A 26,353-nucleotide genomic window follows, 5' to 3' on the forward strand; every position below is an offset into this window, starting at 1 on the left:
TGTTGTGTGTTTTACTCTGACAGTTGGTGACCCAGTAAAAACAGCTCTGGGTCTTGACCCTGAGTTTTGGAAAGGCAGTTATGCACAGTTTGGTGGTTTAATCTACTGCAGTGCATCATTTTCTGTAAGATTATCATCCGTTTGTAGCATCACTGTCCTGTTAGAGCCACATTTCTATAAAAAAAATAAATTTTGCAAGTTGAGAAAAACAGTTTTTATCTTTGTGACAATGCATTTTCCAGCAAATTTCAGAGTTTTAAAGCATAAAGACATTATTATTATTATTATTATTATTATTATTATTATTATTATTATTACTATTTTGCTCAAGATGGTGATTGTTTTCAGCCCATAAAGACACATATAACCCTTTGCTTTATTTAAAACTGAAAACCAACACATTTGTTCATGAATATTAATTTTAGATGACATTTAGGCTATATAATGTATATTATTATGGATGGAGGCAGAAAAGCCAGGTGTAGATTACTGCACAAAGTGAGAATTTTATTTTCCTTGTTTAGGATATGTACAGTCAGTCCAGCTTGGATTTACAAGGCTGACAATTAACACTGAACAAACAAGAACTCAAACTATGAATTATGAAAGAGTTGCAGCATCTGAAACCGACCACAATGAACATTTGAAAGATAAACAGTACCACCTTTTTTCGGTTAGTAATTAAAAAATAAATAAATCATCAGTTACTAGAAATTTCAGGTGACCCCATTTGAATTCCAGGCAACCCCAAGGTTGAAAATCACTGGGTTAAAGGGTTAACTGAATGTAAAAACAAGTGTCTGCAAACAGTCACTGATCAAACTCCATGAGTTTTATTGGTGAATCAGTGCAGCAGAGAATGATGGTGTTTCCATGTTCTCTACGGAGTCTCTAAACATCCAAATGGGTCATATATGTGATGATGATGAAAAGCTGAGAAACTACATCTGACACTAATTATTTCATGTATTGCTATCAAAGTAAAGTTATTAACCATTTTAGATACTTTGCATTACTGAGGCTGTCTAGGTCTCAGAGGGTTAAATAAATTATTATCATTATTATGTGAAAAGTATCTAAAGCTGTCAGATGTAGAGTGCAGTTAAAAGTGTAGAATTTGTCTGTGAGTGTACGGCTGCATCAAACAGAAATATTCACTAATCCAAGTACCTCACATTTCTACTTCCTTTTTTTTTTTTTTTTTTTTTTTACATATATTTATCATTTTTTGATGCAGATTTAAGTTACATTGAACATTTGAACATTTAATTTGAGAAGCATTAAACATGTCCCATTCTTCCCAACCCCCCACCCTCCCGGCCCTAGTCCTACATGACATACTTTCTCTGTCCATGGCGCAATAGTGATAATAACAACAATAATCTCATTGTTACATCCTGAGTCTTGATATTAATAATATACATATATAATAATACATCATAATTCGCAATGATATGAATAGTAATAAAAAATAGCAAAGTACTCACAGAACAAAAAAGGTAAAAAATATAAATGAAAAAAAAGAAAAAAAAAACAAAAAACAAAATAGCTTAATTGTAGACAAATCTGCTCATTCACAATGACATCATTCATTCATTCATTCATTCATTCATCCTCTGAACCCACTTTATCCTCACACAAATTTCTACTTCTGAGTATAAGTAGCCTCTTCTCCACTGCTGATAACAAATATACCAGCATTGATACAAGCAGCTGTTTTTATTTATCACTTCAGCGTTGTCATGCAGCTGTTGACTGTTTTATTCATCTTAATTAACAATCCCTAATTGATTGACTTTTCAATGCTCCAGATGAACATATTCTTATTTATAATGAAAGGACACATGACAAAATGCTTATTAGTGGAAGTGGTTTCAGAAAAAGGCTTTCTTTACCTCTTTTCTGCCACCAGTAGTTCTGTATATGTGTCATGCTGACAGTTATCGTATTATATTCTCACACACTCATGTGATTTAATGCTAATTTGGCCTAGGTGCTTTTAGTGTTCACATTGAAAACAGTGAAAAAAATGTTTTGGGAACCCTGTTCAGTCAAGACGTGAAGTTGTTTGTGCTCTGACTTCTGCCCGAGGGAGGTTCTGCGGTGTTTTTAACATCTGACACAGATTTTTTACTACCAGACAAGCTTTTCTCCAGCAGCGGTATCGCCTAAGTAATGTCAGATGTTTAATAGAGGACCTGCTCATACATGTTCATCAGTTTCATTCTAAAGCCTCAATTATGAGTCTTTTGAAATGTCAGGAGTGTTTTATCGATGTCACTGCTGTTTACACTATTAGTACTGTTTACATTATGGATTTCTTTTGAAAAATCAGATTACCAACAGGTTATAAAGCAGCATGAATAAAAAAAATTAGTGCAACTAATTGTATATTATACACTAAACATTGTGTGGGTTTGGTTTTGTGGTGAAAACAGAGTGGAGTGCTGCCCAGGTTTGAGTTTGTATATGATGCAACAGACAGGAAAACTCATTAGTGACAGTATATTTAATGAAGACTCTTTGTTAATATACACCTCTGGAAAAATTTAAAGACCACTGCAATTTCTTGTGAAATCATCATGTGTGCATGTATGACAGCCATTCCCTTCCTGTGTCTGCTGAATTCCAACAAAAGCACACCTTATTCTACTGAATAAACACCTGATCCAGGTCTTATTTAACCCATAAAGACCCAGTGGTACATTTGTGACAGGACCCAAATTGTTTTTTCTCTCTATTCAACCTTTCTCTAGTGATTTATCACCATTTATCATCATATTATCCTCTGTATTTTGCTTTTTTTTTCAGTGAAAATCAGGTATCTTCCAACATTTGATTTACTGATCATGTACTTTAATCATCATGCTGAGATTACATTTAAGGGTTAATATAACAAAAAGAGAGAAAACTGAAGAAAAAGTTTTCAGCAAAATATATCAATATATCAACATAAACCCAGCGTGTCCATCCACTGTCATTGAGCCAACTCCATGGATTTTACTGGTGAATCAATGTTGTAGAAGATGATGGTGTTTCCACGGTAACATTTTACACTAATTATTTACATGTATTAATAGCATTAGTGGCTTTAAAGTTATTAAAAATTTTACATCAGTGGATGCTTTTGGTCACCGGTGTATATTTGGGTCTTTATGGGTTAAGAAGGAGAAGTAAAAACAACTACTGTGGCCAGCACTATACAATAGACAAAAACAGTGCTATTAGTACTGCAAAAGTAATTGGAATCCAAAAATAACTTTTAAAAACTACTAGTTTTTCTATCAGGATAATGCTCCTGGCCTCAGCTAGGTCATAAAAGGTGTGGATGAGGGACCACCAAATGAAGACCCTGTCGTGGCCAGCCCAATCTGCAGACCTGAACCCACTTTGAAAACTTCTGGAATATAATCAAGAGGAACATGAATGGTCACAAGCCATCAGACATTGCTGAGCTTCTTGAATTTCTATGCCAGGAGCTGCATAAAGTGATAAGAAGAAGAAGAAGAAGAGGAAGAAGAAGAAGAAGAAGACCAACAACAACAACAACAACAACAACAACAGCATTTTATTTATAGTCACCTTTCTTGGCACTCAAGGACACCGTACGGTTAACAGAGAGAGTACAAAACAAGCAATAAAACATGGAGTAAAAAGTAAAAGGCAAGTTAAAAAAAATTGGACAATGTAATTGTGGTCACGGAGAGAAAGTGGTCCTAAACAGATGGGTTTTGAGTTTGGATTTGAAGAGAGGGAGTGAAGTGATGTTTCTGAACTCTGGTGGCAAGGAGTTCCAGAGTTGGGGAGCAGAGTGGCTAGATCAGTGTTTTTCATCCTTGGGGTCGGGACCCCACGTGGAGTCGACTGGAATTCAAATGAGGTCACCTGAAATTTCATGTAATTGATTAAAAACAAAACAAAACAAAAAACATACTAATAAGTAATGTACACTATATTGCCAGAAGTATTTGCTCACCTGCCTTGACTTGCACATGGATTTCAGTGCCATCCCATTCCTAGTCTATGGGGTTCAATATGACGTGGGTCCACCCTTTGCACCTATAACAGCTTCAACTCTTCTGGGAAGGCTGTCCACAAGGTTTAGGAGTGTGTTCATGGGAATTTTTGACCATTCTTCCAGAAGCGCATTTGTGAGGTCACACACTGATGTTGGACAGAAGGCCTGGCTCTCAGTCTCCGCTGTAATTCATCCCAAAGGTGTTCTATGGGGTTGAGGTCAGGACTGTGTGCAGGCCAGTCCAGTTCATCCACACCAGACTCTGTCATCCATGTCTTTATGGACCTTGCTTTGTGCACTGGTGCACTGTTATGTTGGAAGAGGAAGGGGCCGGCTCCAAACTATTCCCACAAAGTTGGGAGCATGGAATTGTCCAAAATGTCTTGGTATGCTGAAGCATTCCCAGTTCCTTTCACTGGAACTAAGGGGCCAAGCCCAGCTCCTGAAAAACAGCCCCACACCATAATCCCCCCTCCACCAAACTTTACACTTGTCACAATGCGGTCCGACAAGTATCATTCTCCTGGCAACCGCCAAACCCAGACCCGTCCATCATATCGCCAGATGGAGAAGCGTGATTGGTCACTCCAGAGAACGTGCCTCCACTGCTATAGAGTCCAGTGGCGGCGTGCTTTACACCACTGCATCCGGCGCTTTGCATTGCACTTGGTGATGTATGGCTTGGATGCAGCTGCTCGGCCACGGAAACCCATTCCATGAAGCTCTCTGCGCACTGTTCTGGAGCTAATCTGAAGGCCACATGAAGTTTGGAGGTCTGTAGCCACTGACTCTGCAGAAAGTTGGTGACCTCTTCGCACTATTCGCCTCAGCATCCGCTGACCCCGCTCCGTCAGTTTACGTGGCCTACCACTTCGTGGCTGAGTTGCTGTCGTTTCCAAACACTTCCACCTTCTTATAATACAGCTGACAGTTGACTGTGGAATATTTAGGAACGAGGAAATTTCACGACTGGATTTGTTGCACAGGTGGCATCCTATCACAGTTCCACGCTGGAATTCACTGAGCTCCTGAGAGCGACCCATTCTTTCACAAATGTTTGTAAAAGCAGTCTGCATGCCTAGGTGCTGGATTTTATACACCTGTGGCCATGGAAGTGATTGGAACACCTGATTCTGATTATTTGGATGGGTGAGCCAATACTTTTGGCAATATAGTGTATGTTGAGTTGAGAGAGACAATCCCAAAACATAAAAGACATGACAAACTCTGAGTCTGAAACTGAAGCACTGTGGTTCTGTTTATCTGTCAAATGTTCATTGTGGTCAGTTTCAGATGCTGCAGCTCTTTCATAATTCATAGTTTGAGTTATTGTTTGTTCAGTATTAATTGTCAGCCTTGTAAATACAAGCTGGACTGACTGTACATATCCTGACCAAGGAAAATAAAATTCTCATTTTGTGCAGTAATCTACACCTGGCTTTACCTCTTCCGTCCATAATAATATACATTATATAGACTAAATGTCGTCTAAACTGAACGTTTATTTGCAACATAGTATAGCAAACTATTACATGATCAAAAACTAATTAATTTTAGTAAAAAAAAAAAAAAAAAAAAGTTTCCATTTTGAATGTCTGGGGTCGCCAGAAATTTGTGATGTTAAAATGGGGTCATGAACCAAAAAAGGTTGGGAACCACGGGGCTAGATGCTCTGCTCCCCATGGTGGTGAGACGGGCAGAGGGAACGGAGAGGTGGATGGAGGAGAAAGATCTGAGGGTGCGAGAGGGAGTGGCAATGTGGAGGTCAGACAGATATGGAGGGGTGAGGTTATGGCTGGCCTTGAATGTTAATAGAAGGATTTTAAATTGAATGCAGAACTTTACCGGGAGCCAGTAGAGCTGTTGGAGGACAGGGGGGATATGGTGAGTGGAGGGGGTCCTGGTGATGAGGTGAGCATTTGAAGTTTATGGAGAGAGTCATCCAACAGCAATGATAAACAGCAGTGCTATTGTAAAGCTGTCATTGAAAATCAGGATTATTCCACCATATATTGATGTCTGAACTTTTCCTTTTTACAACATTAGTATTGTGTTGTTTAGAAATGAATATGAACTGATTTTTGTCGCATTATTTGAGGTCTGAAAACACCTGCATCTTTTTGTTATTTTAACCAGGTGTTGTGTTCTGCAAATACAGGCTCTAAATAACAATATTTGGGAGAAATGTTGGCGATAGTTTAGTGAGTAAAACAAAAATGTTCATTTTACTCAAACACATACCTATAAACGGTAAAATCAGAGAAAGTGATTATTCTGCAGTGGTCTCGGATTTTTTTCCAGAGCTGTATTGTACATGTGGACCAGCAGCTCTGCATTTAACCCATCGCTAGCTGAACATGCAGGAACACACCACACCCTGCAGACCAGGAGCAGTGGGCTGCTGTGTCAGGCACCTGGGAGCAAATGGGGGTTAAGTGCCTTGCTCAAGGGGCACATCAACCAACAATTTCTCTGCTAGAACAGGAAATCAAGTGACAACCCTTTAGTCAAAAGCTGCTTCTCCGCTGCCCCCTGCATGCATGAAATAGGATCTTTCACCAGTTTTATTTAATTCTTTATCAGTAATTATTTCATCTAACCAGACTGAGACTTTTTTTTTTTTTTTTTTACAATAACGTGATAATATTAAATAAAACGTCAGATTGTACTGCATCGACAAACCTTTCTTGAACATGATATAAATTCTGTTGTGTGGTTGAAGATGTGGTTTTATATGTATTTTCATCACCCCACTAGTGTTGGTTTTATTTGACAAGTTGGGGGCAAAATTATTGGAAATTTTGAGCATCATATCACATGTAATTTTTTTTTTTTTTTTTTTTTTTTTTACAAATCATTTTTATACAACAAACTGTGATTCCTTTGTGTTTGTTTATGTTGGAAATGTATTTATATAAAGGAAAACACAATCAGAATGTAACTGAATTAAATTAAATAAGCTTTTAAGCATTCTATATTGCTTTTGAATATTGATAGGTCTTTATTTACATTAAAATGGGACATCATATTCCATTTATTCCTATTTTGTATTGAGTGAGTTTTCAGTTTCCACCTGCCCTCTAGTGGTGGTACCCATGATCAGCAGTTTTCATCAAATATGAACAGGATTCACCAGATATATGAAAGACTCTTGAACCAAATCAGAACTTTAATCTACAGTAAAGCTCCATAATCTTCAATAAACTGATCAGTAGTTATAAGAGTGATAAACTGATGTGAGACCACACAGTACTTCTAAAAAAACAAGCATCAAAACTCCCAGCGGACCCTTAATGGCCCTTCTCTTTTGAAGATGAGATGGTGCCTTCAGGTACAGGACTCAGGATAGCAGAGCCTAGACTAAATCACCTGAAGCTGTCGTCTGTTTCAGCTGCCATTAAGTTGCTGATCTCAAAACTTTATCATCAGTGTGTCATATACAACATACACTTTAAGACTTAAACTTTTGCATCATGTGAGTTTGAAGGCTGTTGTATGGTTTTATGAATGTATGTTGATTCCTGCTGGGTAACTGTATGGTCAAATGTTGATATGTTGGTCATTTTCTTGTAATGTACAGACTGAATTTCCCCTCTGGGACAATACACTTTATTTTAATTAACCTTTAAAGACCTCTGATAAATGAATTCTTCTCACCATTTAACCTTTCCTTAAGGGATTTACCACCGTTTATTGCAGTGGTTCCCAACCTTTTTTTGTTCGTGACCCTATTTTAACATCACAAATTTCTGGCGACCCCAGACATTTAAAACAGAGACTTTTTTTTTTCTACTAAAATTAATTAGTTTTTGATCATGTAATAGTTTGCCATTCTATGTTGCAAATAAATGTTAATTTTAGATGACGTTCAGGCTATATAATATACACTGAACAAAAATATAAATGCACGACTTTTGTTTTTGCTCCCATTTTTCATGAGCTGAACGCAAAGGTCTAAAACTTTTTCTATGTACACAAAAGGCCTATTTCTCTCAAATATTGTTCATAAATTTGTCTAAATCTGTGTTAGTGAGCACTTCTCCTTTGTCCTTTGCTGAGATAATCCATCCACCTCACAGGTGTGGCATATCAAGATGCTGATTAGACAGCAGGATTATTGCACAGGTGTGACTTAGGCTGGCCACAATAAAAGGCCACTCTAAAATGTGCAGTTTTACTGTATTGGGTGGTCCAGGGGGGGTCAGAAAACCAGTCAGTATTTGGTGTGACCACCATTTTCCTCGCACAGTCTTCTTCATGAATTCTAAAAAACACCTTTGGAGATGGCTTATGGTAGAGAAATGAACATTCAGTTCACAGGCAAAAGCTCTGGTGGAGATTCCTGAAGTCAGCATGCCAATTGCATATTCCCTCAAAACTTGTGACATCTGTGGTATTGTGCTGTGTGATAAAACTGCACATTTTAGAGTGGCTTTTTATTGTGGCCAGCCTAAGGTACACCTTTGCAAAAATCATGCTGTCTAATCAGCATCTTGATATGCCACACCTGTGAGGTGGATGGATTATCTCAGCAAAGAAGAAGTGCTCATTAACACAAATTTAGACAGATTTGTGAACAATATTTGAGAGAAATAAACCTTGTGTGTACACAGAAAAAGTTTTAGATCTTTGAGTTCAGCTCATGAAAAATGGGAGCAAAAACAAAAGTCGTGCATTTATATTTTTGTTCAGTATATATTATTATGGACAGAGGCAGAAAAGCCAGGTGTAGATTACTGCACAAAGTGAGAATTTTATTTTCCTTGGTCAGGATATGTACAGTCAGTCCAGCTTGGATTTACAAGGCTGACAATTAATACTGAACAAACAAGAACTCAAACTAGGAATTATGAAAGAGCTGCAGCATCTGAAACTGACCACAATGAACATTTGAAAGATAAACAGAACCACAGTGCTTCAGTTTCAGCTTCACAGTTTGTCATGTCTTTTATGTTTTGGAATTGTCTCTCTCAACTCAACATATTTATTAGTACGTTGTTTTTTTTGTTTTGTTTTTTGTTCATGTTTTTTTTTTTTTTTTTTTTTTTTATCAATTACAAGAAATTTCAGGTGACCCCATTTGAATTCCAGGCAACCCTACATGGGGTCTTGACCCCAAGGCTGAAAAACACTGATTTATTGCAATACTATCCATTGTATTTTGTATATTTTGGTGAAAATCAGGTATTTTTCGACATATAATTTACTGATAATTTATATGCTCATAAAAGCTCAGAGTAAATTCAAAGGTTATTATATGAAAGCATTGAAAATGGAAGAAAAATTTGACTTTTTCAGCAAAATATATTAAAACAAAACAAAAACATGCATCTACAACCAGTGTCTTTTGTCAAACTGCATGGGTTTTACTGGTGAATCAGTGTTCCATGTTCACTGTGGAGCCTCTGCATGTCCAAATGGGTCATATCCAGTGTCGGGGAAGTTACTTTTAAAAAGTAACTTTTGCTTGTCACTCGTTTCTTCCTTAAAAAAGTAATCCATTACTTTACTTCGTTGCCTTCTACGGAAAGTAACTTTTTTACATTACTTGTTACTTTTACAATACTTTTGTGTTGCTGGACTTTGGACAAAACCACATATCTGTTCCTAAATATGTAGGGCTACATACAGTTCAACCATGGAGGACATAACAGGTATTTCTTTTGTGCTCTTTGTTATAATAAATGCCACAAACAGAGCACTGGACAAGAAAACATTGGACTACCACAGGCTTCAACACCACCGCTAAGAACTATCAAACAATATGAAATAACAGAGCTCTGATAACATCTTATGGGCGTATAGGTGAACACAAAGTACATAAGGGCTTATCATTTTTTGTCCAACTCTTGTTTAGTTACCTGGTGAAACAAGGTAATATGAGAGCCTGTCACTATTGCACAGGCGCAGCTGTTTCACTACCAGATGTTTTCATCAAACAGAATGCGTTTGCGTACGGTTTGGAGCATGTACGTAATTCTTAGGTGTAAGAAATATTGGGGAAAAAGTTGGATGTGACACTTGTCAAATCTGTCCCTAAGAAAAGTAATGTTGTGCCGAATTGAAAAAGGAACTACATTAAATTACCAAATTTTCAGTAGTAACACATTACACTACTTTTTACCCCCTAAAAAGTAGGCACATTACTGTAACGCATTACTTTGTAACTCGTTACACACAACCTGGTCATATCTGATGCCGCTGAAAAGCTGAGAAACATGATTAGTCATTCTAAAGTTATTAAACTTTTTAGAGCAGTAGATGTTTTTGTCACTGGTGACTATTAAAGTCTTTGAGGGTTAAACCTTTCTTTGCAGTGCTCTGAATCTCCACTGGAATAGCCCAATTTAGCAGAGATTAACCAGAAAAATAAAGTATCTGAAGTATTACGGGGGTTGGAAATGACTGTCATTCACTGAGTATGTTGTAGGTGCATGATATGAAGCTTCATAAAGTCACTCCCATCCTCCCAATTATCATTTATCCACCTTCCTAGAAATGCTCCTAAACTGATTTATGTTCTTACTATTTGGAGTCCAAAACAAAAAAACAAAAAAACTATTAGCATGCAAGATTTCAAAAAAATTTTTCCAAGGCACACTGTAGGATTTGTGTAAGAATAAAATACCTTTATTACTCCATGTCAATCAGTTAAAATACAGCCAACGTGTTGAGACCGCTGGTCTTCATCAGAGCTTTTTTCACCAGTGAGTTACACACTTTCATACAATCACTTTAATGAACTGAAGGAGGGAGGTGTGAGGGGGAAGAAGAAAAAAAGGAAGAAGAAAAAAATTAATTAAAAAAAAACAAAAACATAAAAGTAAAAATATAATAAAATGAAAATAAAAAAATTAAAAATATAAATAAAAAATATATTTAAAAAAATAAATGAAAAATAATAATATAAATTAATTTAAAAATAAATAAATAAATAAAGATCCCACACTTCTAAAGTTAGGTCCCACTATTACTACCAAAGGCTCAAATACACTTTAAAATCTTGTTTAATTCATGTTTTCATGCTAACTCATTATCAGTCCCACATAACCAAACACCCCTCATGAAATAACACTTTACAAAAAAGGAGAGAGGTCCACATCTCCACTAAGGCCTGGATGTTTTGTTGCTTGCCGTTCTATAATCCAGAAAGTCTCCTGTTGGAGTAGTCTTTTTGATTTGATTTATGTTCTTATCAGAATACAGATCATCAGCACATTGTGTATTATTCAACAATAATATGTTTGTTTGTTTTTTGCTCTGCCTCTCCAGATTTGTGTTAAACAGTCGTCATCTCATGAATTAATTCACAAACCAGGGCCATGAATCCAAAAACTACCCACAGCTGTCGTCTTTGTCCCAGCGGTGAACACATGAAAAGGACGACTCACATGTGCTCTGGCCCGTCTCATCATAACCATGACCTGAACACAAAGCAGACCTGAATCAGAATTCTATTCCACACCTCCTGATATCCAACAGTAAGTTTCATCCTGCAGGGGTTGTCTGTACTCAGTGACACTGGCTCGACATACTGGCCGACCCAGTTTTCTGTGAAATGTAGAAATTCATGGAAATGCAAAGATGATTCCAAGAGTGGGAAACGGATTTGGTTTGTATGGTGCAACAGGTATCCCACTGTCTGTAACAGGAACATATTCCCAGAACATTTACAGGACTGGATTACATCAATGGAATACACTGCTCATATAAAACTGGAGGATTCATGGATATGCTTTTTTTTTTTTTTTTTGTAATACAAACCATTTCACTTACGTACATAAAGATAAGATAAGATAAGATAAGATAAGATAAGATAAGATAAGATAAGATAAGATAAGATAAGATAAGATAAGATAAGATAAGATAAGATAAGATAAGATAAGATAAGATAAGACAAGACTTTGTTTATCCCACCATGGGGAAATTTCATGGTTAACAGCAGTAACATACAAGTGAGTGCAGAGAAAAAGACATGTAAAAAAAACACAAATGAGTAAAAAAAACAAGAAATTTAGTATCTATATAAATATTTATATAAATAAAGAATTTAAATTAAATATTATTTATATATTAACATCATGGTTGCACATGCACATGGTGTGTAAAATGTTTATTGTGTGGCTTTGCTGCCTACACAAGGAAACTATTTACAAATGAAAACCAGGAGAAAACTACACCTATCCAAGCTGTGGGAACAGGAGTATTATATAATATATCATGATTTTAGCAAACAGTTCCTAAATTCCTACACATACCAAAAGTAGAAATGTGTCAATTTTTCCTAATTGCCAAGATTTTGTCAGAGTTGAAACAGGCAAGAAATCGTCTTTACGCAAGCAAAAAAATTGCAAAACAGCAAAGTAAAAGACAAACTGTCTCACTGGATGAATGCAGTTGAGGTTAGAGACGCCTCGCTTTTCCAGGCTGTGTCGATAAAAGTCCCGTTGTCACTGTCAATAATTAATGACACAATTAGCTCCGGAGCATCCTGCCATTGTTCACTGCTTAGCTGGCAACCTCTTCTCACCAGCTAAGCTGAACACATATTGATTTCCTGCTCCATTCCAGGCATCATGCTGAACTGTGTGTGCTGACTGTATGAGGCTGAGCACGTCTGCCATTTATCCAACGATACTGTATGTGCACATCTGTCTCCTGTGTGTCTTCATCATGTTTCCTCAGCAAAGGTGTGCGTTCATGTCAAACTTCTAATGCCACCTCTACTCACCGGGCCACGTAAGACGGATGGATAGATCTGGGTAAAAGAAAAGTCGGAACAAATGTAACAGTGTGTTGAATACACTGCAAGTATGACACACACACGCACAGTACGTTGGACATCAGACCCTACGTACATAAAAAAGGTGTTTAACACTGAATACAGTTACTGGTTCATTAGAATAGTCATATTCATGCCCAAACACCAGGTAAAGATAGTTTTTCTTATGAAACAAAGGATGAATCTTGTCAGAACCTCCTGAGACCCAGGAAAGTACAAGTTTTGGCTTTTTTAGAAAATTAAATAATTGCCTATATTGGAAACATCATGATGCAACAGTTTTTTCAGATGCAATTTTTTAAAATGTTATGGAATGTCCTTAGCGGTGGACAGTTTTGGTTGTTTTTTTTTTCCAATCCAATCCAACTTTATTTATAAAGCACTTTAAAACAACCACAGTGGACCAAAGTGCTGTACAAAAGAATAAAAGCACAATACAAATTAATCAAAGCATTAAAAACATTAAAATCAAATCAAATAAATATATTTGTAATCTTTGTATAAAGAAAACCCCTAGCTGGGTCTTAGGAGGTGAAATAAGGTGGAGAGGGCAGAGGGCTACTTTTGACTTTGTTGTTCATGTTATTATAAAACCCTGCTTTTCCTGTGTGGTGAGTTTTTCTGTCTGGGAGTGTTTTTATGAAGAGTTTCTTTCATCCTACATTCAGTAAAAGTTCCTATAACCCTGTAAATGGGTAAAACATTGTGGATGCATTTAATTAAGCACATTACAGTTATTATCCAGATTCTACCCAGATTTTTTATATACTTCTAATTTATGGTGTACAGTGTATAGTGTTTGCTCTTATGTTATATTTCTCTTATTCATGTTTGCTGTGATATTGTATTACTGAATGTGTGTCATGCTGCTGCTACACTGTAATTTCCCAAGTCTGTCCGTCTATCTATCTATCTATCTATCTATCTATCTATCTATCTATCTATCTATCTATCTATCTATCTATCTATCTATCTATCTATCTATCTATCTATCTATCTATCTATCTATCTACAAATCAAGTATAGATTCATATTCTGCAGGCTATAGTAATTCATAGTAGTTATTAACACAATGTGAGTACATGTACACTAACAACCATAACTTGTCATATAAAGACAATTGTCTACATTTCATTGTCATTCATGAGTTGTTTTTTTTTTTTTTACACACCAGACTCCACTTCTGGCGATTAGAATTAAAATGACCTTTCACTTGATGCATAATTGGTAAAAATCCAACCTCTTTGTACAGTATATTGACCATTTGACTGACACAATGAAGCCTCTCCCCATTTACAGTCTCACTTATCAGAGGATATGATGCCAGCTGGTCTCCAGGCCACTGTGTCTCCAGGCACTCTGAAACACAGTAACACAAGAAACATCCGGACACGATAAACACAACAACCACAATGCATGGATCAGCCGGTTATGATTACTATCATCCACACAGCATCCTAAAGAGAGGAAAGGGGAGACGGGAGAGGACGGTGAAAGGTATGAACAGAGACAGGGTTTCATTTCACTTTGGGGATTTTCTTATTTCTCCAGAGCAAAAGTGATAACAAGAGAAACTTGTGAAATCTACCACAGCTCTCTCCTGTTCTGTCCTCAGGTGTCCTCCTTTGTGTGTTTCCTCCATTTGTCTACACACTATTGATTAAGTGTTTTCTCTCTGTGGACCCTATGTGCACACTGACATTAGGAAACCACAGGTCTGTGGGTTTAATCAGATTACAGCCCATCTACATCTTAAAGGAAATAGTGATAATAAAATATTCTGGTGCAGACTACTTAATCAATACCATGGTTTCCTGCTTCTGCTCTGCCATCAAATAAAGGCTCAATAAATAAATAAATAAATAAAAAGAAATAAAATTTAAAAAAAAAATGTTTGGCATATTCATAAACCTTTCTAATGAAGAAATTCTAGGACAAATTGTTGAAATCATAGGAACTGTTCAAGAATTTTACCTTAAAGTTAAGATGCTCATAAAAAATAAAACTCAATCTCAAAACTTTTTAACCTTTAAAAGAGGTTTTAATGTGAAAAACTATTATGAAGAGGAGGAATTTAAGAGGCTTCAGGAGACAAAGAGGCTGTGTTATTACAGCTAAAATATATGTAACAGCAAAAAAAAAATCTATTTTACAAAGTAAAAAATAATCAATGTATGCATCAGATGATAGGTAGAAAATCAGCACACAATTCATTTTAATTCTAAAAGCAGTTATTATCTGAATTAGAAGTTGAGTCTGGTGTGTAAAAAAGCTCATGAATGATAATGTAGTTGAAAACTGTCTTCATATGACAAGTTATATTTGTTAAGAATGTTTTTTTGAACATAAAATTTAATAATAATTAAAAAAAAAAAAAAAAAAAAAAACTACAGTAAACAATGCTGCATAAACTAAATCACTATCAAACTGAAGGTAAAACCAGCTTTGTGTTGGTTTTCTCCCAGTGTTAATGTTTCCAGATGAACAAGTATAAAAGTGTTTACACACTTTAAAAACCTTTGCTTTTCGAAAAGATGTGTGAAAACTCACATAAAACTGTGTTGCACCAAACACATGAATGGGTGAGTTTTTGGAACATCTGTTAGGCTAACTTGAACACATTCACCATGCCAAGGATTTTAACAAGGGGAACATGTCATGAAAGTTATCACAAATGTGAGAACATATCATTGGCTACACACATGTTCAAACACATACCTAAAACCCCCGACCGTCCATGGGCCCGACACAACGTCATTTAATATTAACAAAACCTGCAGACTGGAGCCAAGGTTTTCCCTTGGTCTTCAGAGGGTTTCGGTGCTTTTTGGGTCGTAGTCTTCCATAAACATATGGAAGACTTAGGCACATGGTTGTAGAGTCTGGAGATGCTTCCACCAGAAAATATGGTCCTTTCCAGTATAAAAAAAATGTATAATTTATTATCATTTTGGAATATTTTTTACATATATGCCACTGTTTTTCAACCATGGGGTCACCTGGAATTCAAATGGGGTAGCCTGATATTTCTAGTAACTGATAAAAATAAAAAAAATTATAAAAAATAGTAAAAAATTATTTTTTTTTTTAATATTCAATATATATTTCATTATAGTTAAAACACCACACACTTTTCCTCATAAAAATCAAGTTCAAATAAAATGCAGGATATAATATCTGAGAGGACATATCTTGATTGACCTGATCATGTGACCGTGTTCTCATAGTTTAAGTTGTGTTTGTTCAGTATTAATTGTCAGCCTTGTAAATCCAAGCTGGACTGACTGTACATATCCTGACAAAGGAAAATAAAATTCTCACTTTGTGCAGTAATGTCAACCTGGCATTTCTGCCTCCATCCATAATGATATACATTATATAGACTAAATGTTGTCTAAAGTTAACATTTATTTGCAACATAGTATAGCAAACTGTTACAAACAAATGGTCAAAAACAAATCAATTTTAGCAAAAAAAAAAAGTCTGTTTTGAATGTCTGGGGTCACCAGAAATTTGTGATGTTAAATTGGGTGTCACGAGCCAAAAAAGCTTGGGAACCACTGATAAATGCACATACAAACACATAAAAAGCTTAAAAACAAAGCTTGTCAAAGTTCGCTGGGGAACAACTACAATCATTAGATCTGGAAAATGTTATTTTCTTGCTCTTCATGGTCTCTGAATTCATTTTATATGAATTTGGTGATGTCCAAAATGGCCTGGGTGCTGCACCAAAACCTTATTATGGTCAGGAAAACCTTATAGAGTAGAAGTGTAGAGAGTAGAGTTAAACTACAACAAAAAACTACAACAATAATCAGTGCAATAGAAAATATACTATAATGAGACTGTACATAATATGCAGAAAAAACAGGCACAACAATACATCACTGTTGTTGAGTCATGCAGCTGCCATTAAAAAATGAGAGAATAAAAACCAGTAGAAAAAAATCAATTCAGCATTAGACCACATTTGTCTAAAAAGCCAATAACTGAAGGAATAAAACCCTCATATATGTAATTGTTGCACCTCTACTAACACAAAACCTCATTACATGTAAATTTTCCACTTTTCTTCTACACATGTTTAGTAAGAACTAGCTTTATAAATCAAGATAAAACTGCAACTACTTATACATGTGTAAAACTATAGTAAAATCCAAATCCAGACCGAAAAATTCAACAACAAACAAATAAAAATGAACTTTACACTTGAAAAATCTAAATCTTGCCAAGTGCATTTTTCTCATTTCTAGTAAAAAAAATATCATCACGCTTAAAATTTGACTAATCACCTGAAGAGTAAATTTTCAGTGAGATATAAGAACTTATTTTTAGACAACAGAGCTACAAAATCTTATTTCAAGAAATCTTACCAAGATAATTTTCACTTGTTCCATTGGCAGATGTTTTTTTTTTTTTTTTTCTTAATTCAAGTTAGAAAAAAAAAATCTGCCAATGGAACAAGTGAAAATTATCTTGGTAAGATTTAGATTTTTGCAGTGTAAGAACTTTAGGGAATTAGGGACTAGTGGGTGTTCTTTAACTTTTCCATGCTTTAAAAAACAAAAAAGAGCATTATCTATGAACCAACCTCAGCTTTTAGAAGATTGTGTCAAACAAATTAACAAAGTGAACTACACCTCCTCATGATGTTAAAGGTTTTATCTCTTACTTGACCACAGATGCTTTGAGAATTCTATTTTCTAACTCATTCCAGAAGTTTTAGGTTAATTAAATCCTCATTTATGGATGGAGGCCTGGTTTTTGCTCATACTCATTTACTTATTTTACACCAGTTTCATATATTACAGCACAGGTGTCAAACATGCAGCCCGCGGGCCAAATCCAGCCCACCAAAGGGTCCAGTCTGGCCCCTGGAATGAATTTGGGAAATGCAAAATTTACACTGAAGACATTAATCCTTTTAGTTCAGGTTCCACATACAGACCAATTTAATCTCCAGTGGGTCAGATCAGGAAAAAAAATACTATCATAATAACCTATAAATGACCACAACTCCAAATTTTTGTCCTTGTAAATCTTAACATTTTCATGTCATTCTACTGTTTTTACACTAAAACAAACTATCATTTCACAAAATCACAAATAACCTCAACAAATATAAACATTTTAAAATGTCTGAAGTGCAATTTTAACAATATTCTGCCTGTTATTAAATCTCTTGTGTATTTGTTGATCTACTGTGATCTGTAAGTTGTAATTTACACATTTAAATGATAAACTGAGACATAATACTGTTAAAATTGCACTTAGTTTTCTTAAAAAATTTCAGTTTGTTCATGTTATTCACAGTGTTTTTAAAGGATAGTTGGTAGATGTAAACATTTTCATCACATAATTTTACTTTTTTCACTCTAAAACACAGGTGTCAAACATGCGGCCCGGGGGCCAAATCCGGCCCGCCAAAGGGTCCAGTCTGGCCCCTGGGATGAATTTGTGAAATGCAAAAAATTACACTGAAGATATTTTAGTTCAGGTTCCACATACAGACCAATTTAATCTCCAGTGGGTTGGATCAGTCAAATACTATCAGAATAACCGATAAATAATCACAACTCCAAATTTTTCCCTTTGTAAATGTAAACATTTGCATGTCATTTTACTGTATTTACACTAAAACAAACTAACATTTCATAAAAACACAAATAACCTCAACAAATATGAACATTTAGAAATGTCTGAAGTGTAATTTTGACAATTTTCTGCCTGTTATTGAATGTTTTGTGTGTTTGTTGATCCACTGTGATCAGTACGTTTTGTAATTTACCTGTGTAAATGATAAACTGAGACAGAATATTGTTCAAATTGCACTTAGTTTTCTTCAGAAATTTCAGTTTGTTCATGTTATTCACATTGTTTTAAAGGATAGTTGGCATAATAGGTCACATAATTTTACTTTTTTCACTCTAAAACACAGAGGAAAGTTTGGAGTTGACATTATTTATATATTACTATGTTATTATTTCTCTGGTTCGGCCCACTGCACATCAAATTTGGCTGAATGTGGCCCCCGAAAGAAAATGAGTTTGACACCCCTGCTCTAAAACATAGAGGAAAGTTTGGAGTTGACATTATTTATATATTATTATGTTATTATTTTACTGGTTCGGAACACTTCAGATCAAATTTCGTTGAATGTGGCCCCTGAACTACAATGAGTTTGACAGCCCTGTATTACAGCACTTGTTAATGAGATCAGTGGTTTCTTAGTGTCATTTTTTTTGCTTTTCTGTGTCTCTGGATTTTTGTTGCTCATTTTCTTTAGTGACATATTAACCTGGAAGCTCTCTGTTTATGATCACATGCAAAAACATTAAAAAAAAAAAAAAAATCTTTTTTTTTTTTTTCCACGAATTTAAGGTTGCTTTGTAGTTTTTATGTTGACCTGCATTCCATGACCCTGTACCTACCTGGCTGCTGTCCAACCCTGCATGACTACGTCCAGCAGAGGGCGCTCGGAGCCTGTTAAACCTCCCCCCTCCCCATCATTAGAGCAGAGGGCACCTCCATCCCACAGCAGTACCCATCTGATCTCTTTAATTGCTTCCTTCCTGTCGTTAATTGGTGCCAATCTGTCTAACTTCAATTTCTGTGCTTCTCCTTCAGGAAGACGAACCCCTTGTGTTGCATGCACATTTATTCCACCCTGCAAACCGCAACCATTTCCCTTTTTCTTGTTGCATTCTGACGCTAGAGCCAGTCCAGTCTTCTGCAGCCACATCGAGGTAAGCTCCTGCACCTGTGAGCTCTGCAATGATTTAATCATCCAACTACCGCACAGATCATGCTTATCTCACAAACATGGGTGTTATTTGTGCAAAAAAAAGTGGCGGCTAAGGTTTAATCATTGCGTTTTCTGCGGGCAAATTAATTTACTTTTTTTTTGCAGAAATTCCACTTAGTGCTGTTTAATTGCAAAAACCACGACCTGCTTTTAGAATATAACCTGCAATCTTTTATCAGAGGGGGTTGTTTTGTGCTATTTTAAGCAGGCTATTAATAAAATAACTAATTAGCTATCTGTCACTACTGCCTGCATTAATATGTTTTGCATGTCTCCAGTCAATGGAGGCTCTACTATGACCCCTCCCACTTCAGCCCTAACCCAAAATAGACCCACTAAAAGAAGAAATATAAACCACCAAGCGGTAAAATAACCCAGTGAATTTATGTGCTTCGATCGTAATTTGACCTCACTGGGGTTTATTTAGTATTTCTGACGAGTACGGTGAGAAATTGAGGGTGTGTTAAAGGTCTATACGCCGGCGAGTGTTTCGCGGGAAAAGCGCGGAGGGATACCAGCGGAGTACTCAGACAGTGAAGCGACCTTTTTATTGACGCCGGCGGAGCGCTCAGCTGTGATTCTCACGCTGCTGATGACAGACTGCGCTTCGTCCTCATCGGGTCGCTGGTGCAGCCTGTGAACTTTCCATGCACGCTTCTTCTTCTTCTTCTTCTTCACACAGCCTCACCGAAAGCTCCGCAACACCTCCGAGGAAGGATTTAATGTTACTTTCGCAAAGGAATAACTCCCCTGCCCTTTTTTCGCTTTTTTGGGTCTATTTCGCCCCGTCTCCTTTCGCCGACAGGTTTAATTTTAAAAGGTAAGAAAAGGAAAAAAAAAGGGAGTGGGTCTGCTGTTGAATTCGACTCACATTCCCACACTAGTTGTTAGTCATGTAGTGTTTGAAGGTGGGGTTTCCCCTCTTCTTCTACTGCTGCTGCATTTACTGTCACTTCACCGGTTCCGCACCTGCTGCAGCTCCGGTGCATGCATGCAACGCGTGCACACGGGATCGATGTTTTGGAGTGACCATGTGATGTTGCTTACACTTAGTATTGCAGGCAGGATCAAAGCCGAGCAGCCGATCTGTGCCACATCAACAACTAACCCCCCCGGTTTTGTTTCCTCTCAGATCCACCATAAGGACAGATCCTCAGACACCATGCCGCTGAATTCAAGTTTGGCGAGTAAAAACTACGACTACGATTACGACTCCCTCCAACCCTATTTCTATGATAACGAGGAGGAGGCGTTCTACCCTCAACAGCTTCAGCCTCCGGCACCGAGCGAAGACATCTGGAAGAAATTTGAACTGCTGCCGACCCCTCCCCTCTCCCCCAGCCGCCGGCCGTCCCTGTCAAGCCTCTTCCCCTCCACGGCGGATCAGCTGGAGATGGTGACCGAGTTCCTGGGCGACGACGTGGTGAATCAGAGCATCATCTGCGACGCAGACTACTCCCAGAGCTTCCTCAAGTCCATCATCATCCAGGACTGCATGTGGAGCGGCTTCTCCGCGGCGGCTAAGCTGGAGAAGGTGGTCTCCGAGCGGCTGGCGTCCCTCCAGGCGGCCCGGAAGGAGTGTCCGGCCGGTGACAGCGCGGACCCCGGTGTAGGTGTCGGTGTCGGTGCAGCCCAGTGGAGGTTGAACAGCAGCTACCTGCAAGACCTCAACACAGCCGCGTCTGAGTGCATTGATCCGTCGGTGGTTTTCCCTTATCCGATCGCAGAGATGCCCAAACAAAACACAGTGACGCCGCCTAGTAAGGATTTGGGACTGGACACTCCGCCCAACAGCGGCAGCAGCAGCAGCAGTTGTAGTGACTCAGGTGAGATGTGCATTCATCATACTGTTAGTCACACCCTCTGCAATGAGGAATTTCCCCCTGCAAGGACTGTGCGTCTGTAAAACGGGGTTTGTGTGTAAAAGGCGGTTAGATCTAGGTGTAATCCATGTGATATGAGGTTGTTTAGGCAGGAGGTCCAGACATGCTGCCTGTTCCACCCATGTCATGTTGTAGACTGCTGTGAGACTAGCCAGAGGCTGGAACTGCAGCATTAAGCAAACAACTGAAGTGGAATGGGAGTTTAAAAAAAAAAAAAAAAAAAAAGTACCCCTCCTGTTCCCACTGTTGCATGCACTTTGGAGTAAGGATGCAGAATGTGATTGTTTTTTCTGTTTTTTTTTTGGTGTTACAGAAGATGAGGATGGAGATGATGATGAGGAGGAGGAGGACCAGGAGGAAGAGGAGGAGATTGACGTGGTCACTGTGGAAAAGCGTCAGGCGGTGAAACGGTGCGACCCCAGCCCAGTGGAGACCAGGCATCCCAGCCCGCTTGTGTTGAAGAGGTGCCATGTCTCCACCCATCAGCATAATTACGCCGCTCATCCATCCATGAGGCACGAGCAGCCGGCTGTGAAGAGGCTGAAGCTGGAGAGCGGCAGTGGAAGTGTGAGCGGCGCGAGCAGCGGTCACAGCAGGGTCCTCAAACAGATAAGCAGCAATCGCAAGTGTTCAAGTCCCCGGACGTCTGACACGGAGGACTATGACAAGAGAAGGACTCATAATGTACTGGAGCGCCAGAGGAGGAACGAGCTCAAGTTGAGCTTCTTTGCTCTGCGGGATGAGATCCCTGAAGTGGCCAACAACGAGAAGGCAGCTAAAGTGGTGATCCTGAAGAAGGCTACAGAGTGCATTTACAGCATGCAGTCGGACGAACAGAGACTCCTCTCACTCAAAGAGCAGCTGAGGAGGAAAAGTGAACTTTTAAAGCAGAGACTTGCACAGCTGCAGGGCTCCCGTGCTTAAAGTTTGAACCAGAGACTTTTTGGCGTTTTGTTTTTTATGCAAGTTCAAGACTTAGGGTGTACAGTTGTTGTTGCATGCAAATGCAAAACGGATTAAGTTGTTTGGAATCTTGTTTGATTTCAATGTTAAAACTGCCTCAATTGAAGTTATGGGTGGATTAAATATTTAAAATTTATTTTTATTAATAAAATATTAAAAATAGGGTTACCCTGTTGAGGACCCAAACTAAAATATAAATTTTTATGTTTTGTATATAATTAATATTTCCTAAGAAAATGTATTTTTGGATCTCAATTGTCTGGATGTTCAGACCCAGTGTTTGGTTTTTCCATTTTGTTCCTAGATTCTTTTTGAAATATAAAAATGTTTCTTCTTGAATTTGTGTCCTTGTTCTTATATTTTGACCGAAGCACCTCACATTTCATCACATCCTCACTGTGGGCTGACCTACATTAATGAGCTGTGGGTACAACGTAGGAAGATAGTGGAGCAACAGCACATAAGTCACAAATGGGCTGTTTAAGGTGGATAAACCATTACAGATCAGACATGTTTAGACTCCATGATGCTCAGATGAAGACAGGGATGTACTGTCGCATAAAGTACCATTTGTAAGTGGGTGTGTCCCTGTTGACGGACAGGATGAAGACAAGGTAAGCCTGAACTGTGACCCACAGTTTATGTGACAGATGACAGATTAGAGAGCTTAGAGTAGAGCTACCTCCTGAATATGACAAACTAAAAGAAAACCTCACAAACTAACCAGTGTTTGCTTTGTGGGCAGAGGACATTCAACAGGATGTGTCCCAGAAGCAGGTCTTACATAGACCTAATATTTCCATGATCAGGATCTGTTTGTGTGTCAGGTTTCAACCCACTGTGTCTGTGGAAATAAAGCTGCCTATTAACTACTTTCACACCCACTGGCACAGATTAGACGACTTTAAAGACTTCAGCATAGACACTATTTGATAAATGTTCACACAAGTGGCAACAAAATCCCATTATACGTCATCAACCTGCAGAAATGACACTATGAGGCTTAAATCCAGCTCTAAATATTTATTCTAAAGGGAATAAACCTGAGGATGATGAGTTCATCTTCCTCTCTCCGCTGCTCATATACATCCACAGACGTGTCAGTATGAGTCGGGGGGTCGTGTTATGTTATTGTGTGATCACCCATCCTGTGGAGGCTTTCTGGACCGTCTTTCCAGTCTTGCCGTGACGTCACGCGCCATATCCCGAGCGCACCCCTGAGCGCGTGGTCGCGAGCACATGGAAGTGAGGTCGAGATTTGTGTCCGTGAGACGCGCGACTGATCAGGAGGAAAATAAGGAATACAAAAACAATAACGCAACAACCAAACAGCAAGAACACACCGGTAAGAGCCGTCCGTATGCCTTTTATCGACCGCACGATTAATTTTCAACCAGATCTTTTTATTATTAGACACATGACCTGATGATTTTATAATGTGAATTCTCTGGATCTGCACCACTTTTTAATAAAAACTCAACTTCAAGAGGTATTCATAGTGATGTGGGAAACGATCAGAAGCTTGCACGGAGTTTGATGTGATGTTAATTCAACACATTTCGTGACATAACCTGTCTGAAACTATTGTTCTCTGGACAAGTGTTATTTTCGTCTGGCTTCTCTTTTGTCTCTTCAACTCCTGTTTATCCAAGACTCTTTACAGCACTGGGGTTTTCAAGCACATTTTTTCTCTATATACTGGTTGTTTTCTCAGCTGATCACATTAAAATGCTTAATATTTTTGTTGAATACATAGGAGCTGACTTGTAAAAGCTCTGATTCCCCACAGACCTCAAATCTGACTGCCACAAGCCTTGTTTTTTTTTTTTTTTTTTCCTTTCTCTGCTGCCACTGTGATAGACAGAACAGAGGTTTGGAACATAACAAAACATCTAGTGCATGTATGGTAGCATCAGAATATGCAAATGGTTCATGTGGTTTCCTTATGATGATGCATTTATGGACATTATGGAGTGCGAAAACTGTATATTTATTTCCCTGGTGTGTATCATACAAACATTTTGGTGGAGGAGCAGCATGTGTGAGACATGAGGTAGCCACAGTGACACATGGGAGGACCACAAAGGATGGGATTAGTGTGGTGGGTTTATTAGACAAGGTGCACCCACCCACCTTTATGAATGGTCAAATGGCTGGTGTCGTTTCAGCGATTGTTTTGGAGTGAACCGCAGATCAAAAGAAGTGTTACAGGCTGTATAATTCATATTCCAAAGTACTTTCAGTAGAACATTATCAAAACAATGGAGTTGTAATCTTAACAATATAATATCCTGACTTCGCCTCTGGATTTGATATAAATTTCCCATTTTAACAAAAAGAAAACACATCACAATACATATGTCTAGATCTAATAGTATTAATCTCTTAACATAATATCGTTACTAATTGATGAATGCAGTGAAAGTAATGGGACATAATCCTTAAGTGTTGGAATTTGGTGTTAAAATTGGTATTATTTCATAAAAGTATTGAGTCTTCTTTGTCTCTATATTCATGTAAACTCTTGAAAGTTCACAAAGTAAAGAAAAGAGCGCTTAAATATTTCCAAAAGGTCTACATGATGTCTTCAGATGTCTTGTTTTTCTCTGACTAATAAGCAAAACCACCTAAATATTTCAGCTCCAGTAACATAAAACCAAGGGGGAAAATACTCTCATTTACTGGAAACCATAAATATTTTAATAATAGTCTTGATTAATCATTTAAAACCATGAGGTAAAAGTCTTCATTCTTCTATACTTGACACAGAGTCAGTGTCTGTTTCTGAATTGATTGATTTCTACTCAACATGAACTGGTAACACTGACACTGACAGAGTCTTTAAGGAGAAATAATTTACACGGGTTGGATTTGGACAAAAAGATGTGTGTCTGTTCACTGCTCTTAACAGGGGGAGTCGGATCCATAAAAACACACTTTTTCTCAAGTGAGGAGGAATTTTGATTGAATGCCTTGCTGTGATTTCATCGACTGTACTTCTTTGACTCTCCCGAAACGCCGTAGTCCTGGCTCCAGTAGTTGTTCAGGAAATCTAATGTATAATGGAGTATCTCAGAGATCTGTGTGTTTTCCAGGCAAACTTAAATTCAGACTTTGCTGGTTGGCCACAAGGACTGCACACATACTTTTGAGATACAGAAGTACATGGAGGTCCGCTGTTATGTAATCTGTTTTTCTGAGCTGAAGGCTGGAATAGATTAAAAGCAGTTGATACTCCTGAAGTCCAAACTGGAGCTGCTCGCCGGTTCAACTTTTCCCTCTTGGCTGTGTTTTATTTTACGGCATAATTTTTATCAAATGACATCACTTTCCTCATTGGGAATACACTGCCTTATTTGCATTCTCCCTTTCTGTCTCCGGGCTGTCAGTGTGTTTTTACTGGCGGTGGCGACCCATGTGTGGCTGCCAGAGCTTTGGCCTGGACAGCGTTTTAACATGTGAAACTGTTTATGAATATCTTTCTTAGAAGTCAGACTCGAGCTCCCTTGGATGCAGCACCGTCTTGTGTTTCACTCGGCGCTGACACAGATTCATCACTGGTTTTACCTCGTAGCTGGTGGTGGTTATTGGCTGTTTAATAATTTCACAGCTGCCTTCAGATGCACACAAAGATCTATGTGTGTGTGTGTGTGTGTGTGTGTGTGTGTGTGTGTGACTGAAATATTCAGAAAGTATGGAGCAGAGAGAAACCATTTGGGGCAGTGCAGTGGACTCACAGTCATGTCTGGCTCTTATGTAACTGTATTGGTCCCTCTGGTGAATGATGTCATCTGCTAACCTCATATGCTTTTACTGTAACATATGCACAGTCGGATAGAGCTTAAAAAGAGCACTGCAGCCGAAATGAAGTCATGATCAGCAGACTGAAACATCCAGGG

General features: G+C 37.9%; 1 protein-coding gene across 1 annotated transcript; it reads left to right on the forward strand.

The window, feature by feature from the left end:
• The first annotated feature begins 20,196 nt into the window (after positions 1-20,196).
• myca (MYC proto-oncogene, bHLH transcription factor a) lies at positions 20,197-22,793 on the forward strand. Its single transcript, XM_030123874.1, has 3 exons — positions 20,197-20,428; positions 20,741-21,434; positions 21,805-22,793. The coding sequence occupies exons 2-3, from the start codon at positions 20,771-20,773 to the stop codon at positions 22,413-22,415; spliced, it is 1,275 nt and encodes a 424-aa protein (XP_029979734.1). The 5' UTR covers positions 20,197-20,428; positions 20,741-20,770; the 3' UTR covers positions 22,416-22,793.
• Positions 22,794-26,353: the final 3,560 nt, after the last annotated feature.

The sequence above is a fragment of the Sphaeramia orbicularis genome, chromosome 20 (genome assembly GCF_902148855.1).
Source record: "Sphaeramia orbicularis chromosome 20, fSphaOr1.1, whole genome shotgun sequence".
NCBI classification, from domain to species: Eukaryota; Metazoa; Chordata; class Actinopteri; order Kurtiformes; family Apogonidae; genus Sphaeramia; species Sphaeramia orbicularis.

Bases quoted from the DNA above. Each gene is read 5' to 3' on its own strand.
- myca (XM_030123874.1), top strand. From the start codon at position 20,771: ATGCCGCTGAATTCAAGTTTGGCGAGTAAAAACTACGACTACGATTAC. The intron at 21,435-21,804 runs GTGAGATGTGCA...TTGGTGTTACAG, and splicing joins CAGCAGTTGTAGTGACTCAG to AAGATGAGGATGGAGATGAT.